Here is an 11168-nt window from a genome sequence, read left to right on the forward strand (position 1 = left end):
ACAATCTTTTTTAAGTAATTGATTACAAACTGTTATGTGTTGTAATTTACCATATCGATTCATTGTGATTCTCGTAAACATAAATTTCAAGAGCATAAAGCGAAAGTGAAAAAAGAAACAGACTATTGATTTTCGTGATATAAATAGAAATATTTCGGTACACACTAGTCTAGTTCTCTATGAAGGGTAGGCATTTTATTATATCAATTCACAATCGAATATAGTTAATGAATGGCTGTTATTTATTTTGAATTTATTGAACCATCAAATTAATTTTTGACTCTTCACATTGAATAATCCGCGAAGCGGATTAATGTACACATACAACATTGTACAAATGTTACAACATTTTTCATGACGTCGTCGACAACTTTCCTTGAAAAGTATCAACATCGATAGTTTGCATGTCTCGTGCTGTGCAGTCTGATGAATCTAGATATCTTGGGTAATTAAATGGAAGTTCTCAAAAATGTTCTCCAAAAAGCTCCCATTTATTTATATACATTTTTTAGAGAACGTTAAATTATTTCCACTTAAGTCGAACATGTCGAACAGGGATAATGTTTTACCTACCGTTAGGCAGTACCATCTCTGAAACTTTTCTATCATTTATAGATGCTTTTGTTACACCTAATTATTGTTTATAGATGGCGCGCCACTTTAATTGAGAAAATAGTCTGTTCTGATAAACTAAACGAAAAGTGTAACGTCGTCCGAAAATTACATCTATTTTGTCGTCGGAGAATAATCATCAAATCGATATCAGTTATTATGAGATGATATAAAAAGCCTGCCAATTTCAATTTATTGTGACATCATATATATTTCGAATTCTATTCAGTTATTATATCTGTTTTTGCGATAACCAGTGGCAATACAAACTAAAAAACAATTATGACGGCAGATTGTAAAATTGCGACCCTTATTATAGCGAACAGGGCGTATATATAAGGTCTATGAGGTACATACTACAATACTAGTATAAGTGTTTTCCCCTTTATGTAACCTCACAAGAAAGTTAGGTTCCAATTTTGCATAACGTCCTCAGTAGTTAGGTAAAACGTGTTCTATATTAGGGAACCTCTTTTCTGCTCTTTGTTCGGCTAGTTAATAGTAGCTTCATGTATAACCTACACTTTAGTCGAAGTGATCGCACATTTTCTTATTTTGTTTTCGTTCCATCCATTCCATATGATCATAGTTTTCCTAAATTATAAACTTATACTAGTAAACCATAATTAGCAGTCAAATTAATATTTACCAATTTAAATGAAACTCTAATATTTGATTTGTACCATACTAAAACGTATCTCCTAATTACCAAAAGTATAAAATAAATAATTATGACTGCATGGCCTGGATAATATGTATCAGCATTTAGTGTGCATATATTTGTTTATACGTCATCCAATTAAGGGGTTATACCACCATTATTTTCCCTTTTAAGTCATTGTTAAAGACTTTTTTAAATTTAAGAAAAAATGTGTTTTTTCCATATTTAGCATCATTTTTGTTTCACATAAAGAAATACTTGTCATTAGTAACGTTTTATCCTGTCCGGAACTCCAGACAAAATTTCTCTTTTTCTCATCTCATTTCATATAAGATAATAACAATCACTGGCAGTTAACAAATAATTTTTCACCCCTTTCTTTCTTGTTTACAAGTCTTAGTAACCATGTAAGCTCAAGTTTCAAAATTTTTTTTATAGAAACTCCAAATAAAAAAAAAATGTTGCTTTAATAACGCACCAAATTTATAAACTTAGAAATCAAAAGGAGTCTACCTTTCATTTTATGTAACCAAATTTATTAAGGTTCTCATCCGATATACAGTTATAAATTTATCAAGGTTATCAGAAGGACTAAATGTGAAAATGAGGAGAGGTAATTGAAACATCACCATGTATATTATACGATTACTGCGAAACATGTGTTATTATCCGATATCGATATTACAACGTTTGTTGTACAATATGGACTACGACAAAATGTATTGTATTTCTGTCATGTAAAAAGTAAAATAACAAAACAAAAAAAACTCCGAGAAAAATAAAAAAACGGGAAGTCCCGAATTATACGACAAATCTAATGCTCAAACACATCAAACGAATGGATAACATGTTATTATTGAAATAATAAACTATTGAAAGGAGATAACTAACGGTTTAATTTATAATATGTTTTTTTTTCCACGTATACGGTATAAGAAAAATAATAGACTTAGACCAACCACTAAATTACAGGTTAGTGACTTGAGACAGACACATAAATAATAAGGGGGTATTAGATATGTTTGTGAGTACTCAACCCTTCTTCAAATCTTGTACAGTAGTGCAACTGCACTTCGTAAGAGCAAACTAAAAAATCAGTTGCAATTGGCAACAACTCAAAAGATTGGTACAAGGCACAAAAAAAACAATTTAAATTATAATAAAACCACGGTCTCGTGTAAGTCTGTTACAAGTATTGCATGAGTTGTAACAGAAAGAGAATTGTAAGAATGAATAGCAAAATATTAATCATTATGTGGTAACAAAACAAAATATGTGTGTTACGCCTTTAAAGTACGCCAGTTAACATGTTTGATATATGTTTTACATTTTAGGGTAGTATGTAAACCGAACCATTTAAAATTAGGAGATGTGGTATGATTGACAATGTTGCAACTATTCAATTGATTCAAAACAAAGTGGATTAAAAACTATAGGTTATTGTTCAACATATTAGTATAGGCCTCGATATGACAACATGTAAAACAAATCAAGCGACAACGTTCTCTTTTTACTACAAAATAGGTAACGAAAGACAAAAATGATATAGTGGGGTTAAATATGTTTCTGAACCTTACAAACAACTTGGAACAATGATATTTCCATAAACCATTAGAGCAAACAGTAAAACATCAGCTGGAAATGACTTGACTCTTATGATCGGCACAAAAGCAACTATTATTAAGACAAGGACAGATACATAGTACCGATCTAAGAACACTCAATTTTCTGACAATTTATGGAAAGCAAATAACAAATAATAGATAAATCGCATTCTACCAGACTATTCACTTGTGGTAAAACACATCAATTATGTATTTTGACATAGAATTAGGCGCCGCATTAGACATCAATACATCTGGAAAGAATAGTGATGTTTGCTGAATGCTGTAATAACAAAAACGATGAATTATTACATCTCTTTATTTTATAAGCTACTCCTTTCATATTTGATGTGTTTCCCTTAGTTTTAGTTTGTGATCCGGATTTGTTTTTTTTTCCCTTTGATTTATGAATTTCGAACTGCGGTATACAACTGTTGCCTTTATACGTCTTATAAAAACGACGCCGACATGTATGAGAGAGAACAAAAGCAAAACGATTTATTTCGAATTTGAAATAATAAATAATTTTATTTTATTTATTAAAAATTTAATGCACACAATGTACTGTTACACAACTGTCACAGGTTAGGGATGGAGTAGGGCGCCCGCTAACATGTTTAACATCCGCCACATTCTGTATGTTCCTGTCCCAAAAAAAGTAAAATCACAAAAATACTGAACTCAGAGGAAAATCAATTCGGAAAGTCCATAATCACATGGCAAAATCAAATAACAAAACGCATCAAAAACGAATGGACAAGAACTGTCATATTCCTGACTTGGTACAGGCATTTTCAAATGTAGAAAATGGTGGATTGAACCTGGTTTTATAGCTAGCTAAACCTCTCACTTGTATGACAGTCGCATCAAATTCCATTATATAGTCACCGATGCGTGAACAAAACAAACAGACATAATAGGCAAAAATGTCAAAAATAAGGGTACAGCAGTCAACATTGTGTTATCATCTTAATCACTATAAAAACAACAAATGTAACGAAGAAGCACAAAAAGGCATACATCAAATTAACATCCTCATTTTGATTATATTATACGATTATATTTGTCTATGTAAAATGCACCCATCAAGGAAGGAGGGTATGGGTACTGGTGTAAAATTGCGCGTTTGAAATTCGCACAGGTAGACATGAAATAATTTTGTCGTTCAAAGTTAGACGGGATGCATAAATACAGTCACGCAAAATAGATATAACAAACACTGACTTAGCAGTTAAAGTAATAATAATAAATAAAATAATAGTGTGGTTCCAAGTATGACGTGATACATAAGTACAGAGTCACGTAAAATGTATATCACAAAAAAAGTTGGTTAACAGTAAAAGTAATATTAATGAATAAAATAATTTTGTCATTCAAAGTATGACAAGATACATAGGTACAGAGTCATATCATAAAATAATTTTGTCATTCAAAGTATGACAAGATACATAGGTACAGAGTCACATCATAAAATAATTTTGTCGTTCAAAGTATGATGGGATACATAAGCACAGAGTTACGTCAAAAGGATATCTCTAAAAACAGACAACAGTAAAAGTAATATTAATAAAGACAAATAAAAGGATAATATAACACGTAATTAAGATGATAAACAACGTCAGTACGCAAAATCTATACTTCAAGACCATCGTGTATTATTTGTGAAGTTGATACGGAATATTTATCAACAAGTTCTGGGTACCTTCCGATGAACTTTTTTAGAAAAAGGACGAGACGTTCTTTGACATACCCCTGGTTCATCAACTTTCTGCTCAGACACTGGTGACGTTTTACAAAGTCTGAGTAGGAGCTGCAAGCTCTTGAATACCGAATAAGTTGGGAAATGTATATTCCATATGCAGGTGAAGTTGGTATGTTGCTACTAAGGTGGGGGAAATTGATAATTTCAAAATCAAAATCGTCTCGTTTGTCATAGATTCTGGTACTAAGATGACTGTGTATGTCAAATTCGAGGTATAAGTCTAAAAATGTAGCCGTGTCTGTTGTCTCTTTAATTTCTAGTTCTGGTGGATATATTAATGGAACCCAATCAGAAAAGTTTGGATTGTTAATGGAAAGAACATCATCAATATATCTGAAAGTGAAATTAAATAACCTGACTTCTTTGATCTTCTTGTTTTTGACAAGTGTCTGAAGGAACTCCGATTCATATGAAAACAAGAAGAGGTCAGCAAGGAGAGGCGCGCAGTTCGTTCCCATAGGAATGCCGACAGTTTGTTGAAAAAGTCTACCTCCAAACTCAACAAATATGTTGTCGATAAGAAACTCCAGCATACTGACCACTTGTTCTTTTGTGTAGCATGTTTTACCTTTTTGTTTGTCACTATTAACGAAATATGCCTTATGAAATCCCAAAGTAATAAATTTAAAGCGTATGCTACCATTTTTATGTTGAAAGGCATTGTGGATTATTTCTTTTAGGCGATTTTTCAATTTCACATGGGGAATGGTGGTATACAGGGTTGAAAAATCAAAAGTTTTGATAGAACTAATTTCAGAAATAGACCGAGATTTAAAATTGTCTAGAAGTTCTTTAGAATTTTTAAGAATCCACATATGGTTAATACCACTACGCGAGTGAGGAGCCTGTAAATGCTGAGGCCAACAACCCAGTCTGGGGTATAAGAACAACATTATATATACAACTTAATAATTATAAATCAAAATAAACCATCATCAGCTTTTTGTATATGTATCAATCCAATGAAGTACGAGCATGCTCAATCATTTAATAATATCGATCTTATATTTAAGGGGCAACACAGAGCCCTTTTTATATCGTTCTGAAAAAAATATTTTATATCTAATGGATTTCATTAGATAAACAAACCACTAACAAACAAACAAACAAACAAATATTTTATTGCCAATCAAAGCGCCAACAAGGAGCAAAACAATCAGAATAACACACGTATATGCATTTTTCAACTGGAAACATCAACCCAAACACAAATTTCAGGATATGCTGAGCTGATATTGCCTTTGTTATTTACCTTGAATAGAGCAACCAATCTCACATAACTGAAAAATTCTTATTAGAAAACAACACGTTGTCCTAACTTAAGCCAGTTGCACGCACAATAGGTCAATGATTCGATTCCTTAAATATAGTATCTAAGTTTTATTTTCCACATTAAAACAACACAAACGTAAAGATTGGAGAGCTAAATATATATGGGAAAAGTAATGATAAGTTTTCCAATATACAACATATACTCGTGCAATCACAGACATAAAACAGAGCAATCAGATACCAAAGGGATGATAAATAATAAGAAGCCCAGGAAAAGCTGCACACACCAAACCAAACACAGGTTGTGAATTCAAGTGCCTAAAAATGGTAACTAGATCTTGCGAAACAGTTTTGTTGCTCTAAAACAAACAAAATCATTGATGGCTTTTTGGGAAACAGCATGAACGCATTCGCATGTATCTATTGCATATTTAATCTTACATTAACCCACACTGATATATTTAGGTAACAGTTAAATACAGTTTCTCAGGAAGAATACATACACCCATATATGACTACAATGCCGCTTATACTGGTTGTTCAAATGTATTCTTAAAGACATTTTGTTTTAACTTAGCCATTATTTATTTCAATTTTGTTTGATATTACAGGACATTTGAATTAAAATATTTGTAGCACTGTATTCATACACTTAGTAAAATGTTCCCATAACTGGGGTTTCACCTTTGCATTTGTCTTCATAATCAAATGAATCTAATGTATCTGTATAGGTGTGTCATCAAATATACCAGCCTTTCATGTCTTATTATGTGTAAGTCTAGACGCGCGTTTCGTCTACAATCACTGTGTCTTAACTACACCAACAAAAAAATATTTTGATTCCGGTACGGTGACAGACCTTTGATAGATAAATTGTAGGTTTCTATTTATTTATTTGTCATTTTTATGATATCGAAGAATGTATGTACATATATAACTATTTTCTATTGTCATATGAAATATTTTCTACAACCGTTTTAGATTAACTGAGAAATAAGTAAAAATGCATGTCAAAATGACGAATTTAGTGAACTCGATTTTTTTTCATATCTAGATTAATTTTTCACAATATACGGAACGAAAAATATTTACATGGAGATTACAAATATATTCATTTTAAGCACCTCAATTCTTGTATTTCTGTGTAAAGAAAACGACAGAAATGGGTAATTGCAAAATGGAAGGAGCCAGTTTTGACATTGATTTTTAATACATAATCAGCCCGTTTTTCTATGTATATGACCCGGTTTTGTTTTGTTTTGTTTTGAAATTAAAAGTTATTAAAAGCAAGTTTAACACAGATCCATACCTTGCCCATTGATAGAAATTCAACAAAATTAAATGCTACATATTATTTAGTCGAGAGTGTACGCACTGAAATATAGCAACAGCTTATATGATCGCAATTGAATCTATTTTGATTATCTGCAACATAGATAATTTAATAAAAGTCATTTGGTCTGTTCTGTAGAGTTGTCTCATTGGCAATAATACCACGTCTTCTTTTTGTATTCTGAACACGAAATGTTAATCTTAGCCATGGATATCAACTTTTATCAGTGTGACAGTCGCAGTTATGCATTGTGTTAGGGAATTGCTGAAATATGAAAATGAGGCCAAGAGTAATGGATATACAGCATATAGAAACATCGTAAGAAAAATGATTTGTGTGCGAGGTACACAAATGTATATTGCGATCAGGCCTTCTAACTTCTGACATATGAAGTTACATACAAATAGTTCAAATCGACACGAATTTGCATTTCGACGATTCTAAAATATTAATTTTTAGAAAGAGCTAATATTCTACTCACATCATTCAATTTCGCGGGTGTAAATGTTATCTTTTTTCTTATAAAATTCTAATTTAATATACGATTCAGTTATATAGCATAAGTGACGATTCCAGGCGGCTTATAAGTCACACGCCTACCCCTCGCAATACCATCCCTACCTTTGATGGCCCCAAACAAACTACTCATGTTTTTATGATTTTTTATACTAAAAATCGTAAAAAAAAAATAGTTATGAAATTGTTTGAATTACGCTCACTTTAAAAACAAATCATAAATACGTATATATTGTCTATAATATATTGACCAACGTCAATATACGATATTCATAACACAATGAAGATATAACAGAACCTTTTTTTATAGAACTATTAATAAAATAATCCTTATTGCAATTTTTTAAAGGTCTGAGACTTATATGCAAATTTGTACTTAATATTATCTTTCTCTCCCCATAAACATTTATTTCCTATGGTTATTCTGCATACATATACATTTTTCGTCTGATCATGGCTTATAATAAACACTTAGCCTGAAGAATATTTATTTCAAACGATATTAGGAAATATTACATCCCTTGGTATATTGGATTACTTATAACGATAACCACACTGACGTTCAAGAAAATCTCATATCAAACGTGCGTGTTTCAATTTTTAAGATCGTTAACTCTAATTTCAAAGTTTAACCACTTACATTTACATAATTCATAAAAAATAACGTAAAGAGAACTCAATTTGCGTTATGACCTTCATTTCTATCTATCTCGCAATTAAAGTATTTTTTCTAATTCCAAAACAAAGTTACAATTATTTTTGTTGCAATAATGTAGGAATTCAAGGTATAACATATTCAAATAAATAATATGTTGTCCTCTGGAAGAAATCGTTTTTAAACGAGCCACCAGACTTCTTTTAAACACAAAAGATTAATTATGTTATTCGATTATTATTTTTTTATTCTCTGACAAAACCAGGTTCTGACTTCAGACATCTATGACAAATCGGCTCCTTCCATTTTACGCATGACCCAGTTCCTTCGTTCCATACACAGAACTATTAAATGATATGGCCAAATCAGCCCCAATACGGATAACTCAGCATGTGCAATACTGAAGACATTATCCTGTCGATATAAATAAAGCGTTATGTTGCATTTCAGACAAGGCCAATATTGGGGCCAATACGTTCACTTCCGCTTTTAATTTTCTAACGCCATTACTAAACTTTAGGCGTATTATTATGCATACAAACATCCATATATATATATATATATATATATATATATATTTTAACTTACACTCATAAATAAAACGATTAAATGATGTTCAGTGTTTTGAAATGTCTTGAAGTCTTGAAATTGAAATATTTCACAGCCTTTATAGTACAACTTTTAATATTTACACTGTTTCATTTCTGTTTATCATCAGTAAGCAGACGATCCAAGAAAAAGAAAATTTAAACTGTCTGAATTATTCTTCCAAGCTACTTTACATTTTGCCAGATAAAATGAATTTTAATAGCATTTATTTAATTTATAGACAAGAAATCAGAAATTACATTTGATAATGTTGACAAAAAATCCGTGGACGTGAATGTGAAAAGACAAGTTCAGATATGACATTCTATATCTTCTTCACTGTAAGTTGCTTATATTATTTTAATATAAATTAAAGGAATATACATCATTTAATAAATGTTTTATGAACTGGCTGTTTCTGTATTGGCCCTGTAGTATCGATCAGCTGTATTAGCACTTGACTCGAGTTTCGGGTCCTATAGAATCTATAATAGGGCAAATACAGAGACAGCGAGGTAGAAACACTATCATTCAAGTATTGATGTGCTCAAAGTGCACAGTTTGCCAATTCCATGTCAATATTTTTCTTGTGAACACTTACCGAGATATTAAACAAAATCGAGACAAGATTCACTCAATTCGTCAGTTTGACGTGCATTTTTTGTTTTTTCTCCGTTTATCTAGAACATTTGTAGAAAATATTATATTTGACAATAGAAAATAGTTACATATGCATATATATATTCTTCGATATCAAATAACAAATAAATTAACAAAAACCTACCATTTCTCTGTCTAATAATGTTCCGTCAACGTACTGGTTAATATATACCACCACAATAGACACAGTGACAATTGACTAATTAGTTGTGCTAAAAAACCCAGTTTGATTGGAATTCAAAATATTTCAATACCTAGCTAATGCTCATAAAAAAGTCAATGAAGGATGCACCCTCGCACGTGAATGACTCTTACAGAATAATTCTCCCCTTACATATGCATGCATGAACATTCATAAAATTAATTTACCCGCTTTACACGTAGACGGTCATACCAATTATAGAATGATTAACCCTTGCGAGCATAATACTTATATAATCATAATTCCCCCTTAAAACGAACATAACACTCATATAATTCATGATTCATCTTTTTGCGTCTAGAAGGAAGAGTTATAAACGATTCCCCCACTAAGTTGTTGATATTTAAACTTTGTTCTTTGATATCTAAACTAGTTATCTAAACTATATTTCTTGAAATTTAAACTAGTCATCTAAAATATATCTATTGATATCTAAACTAGTTAAACACAATTTGAAAAACAAATTTGAATGAAAGTTATTTACTCTTTTGTGCATTTTTCCTAAAAAAATATTTAAATACGACAAATTTGTATAACAACAATATTCGTAAGCACCAACCACCGGCCATATATAAATACAGCCTGCATATAGTGTTATTATAAAGTCATGTGTAAAATTACTAATTATTATAAAAGTTATAGTTTATCTGTAGTTTTAAAAATATCTTCGAGTGGTGTTTATTTGGAGGTCATATACATTTGTGAAGGACGTTATTACCAAGTACAAAATAAGTGACATAAATGACATGTATTATGGATTCATTATGTAATAGTGGCATTGACAAATATATGATAATTTCAGATAATTTTACAAAGAATAAGTAAATTGTTATATATGTATTACATTTTGCATCAGTTAACTGCTTTCATAATTTACCCTACACAGTACTTTTAAGCTAAGTAAGAGTTCGTTGTTTGCCAAAGCGAGGTTTTTGAAACCCAATGGAAATTCAAACTCTTTTCTTCAATAAAACTGATCATGTTATGGCAAAAACCCCCAAAAACGATCAAAAGACAAACAACATAATACAAAACAAAAGACGGAGCAATACGAACATAACAAATATCAAGGAATTACCTGTTAGTTATTACCTTCTTTAATTCCATCCTCTATCAGTAGAACTGGAGTTTATCCAGTAATATTTTTCTTTATATTTATAGTCTTTTCTCTATATTTATAGTCTTTTCTCTATATTTATAGTCTTTTCTCCTTATTTATAGTCTTTTCTCAATATTTATAGTCTTTTCTCTATATTTATAGTCTTTTCTCAATATTTATAGTCTTTTCTCTATATTTATAGTC

General features: G+C 30.8%; 1 protein-coding gene across 1 annotated transcript in view; it reads right to left on the minus strand.

Annotated features, from left to right (window-relative positions):
- The window catches only part of LOC143084902 (sushi domain-containing protein 2-like), a 52376-nt gene extending 42506 nt beyond the window's left edge, over positions 1-9870 (minus strand). The window contains exon 1 of the mRNA XM_076260966.1: positions 9788-9870. Coding sequence (XP_076117081.1) covers positions 9788-9790 — 3 coding nt within the window. The 5' untranslated portion in view covers positions 9791-9870. The remainder of the gene's footprint in view (positions 1-9787) is intronic.
- Between the last annotated feature and the right edge of the window lie 1298 nt (positions 9871-11168).

This window comes from Mytilus galloprovincialis, chromosome 8, assembly GCF_965363235.1.
Source record: "Mytilus galloprovincialis chromosome 8, xbMytGall1.hap1.1, whole genome shotgun sequence".
Lineage (NCBI taxonomy): Eukaryota > Metazoa > Mollusca > Bivalvia > Mytilida > Mytilidae > Mytilus > Mytilus galloprovincialis.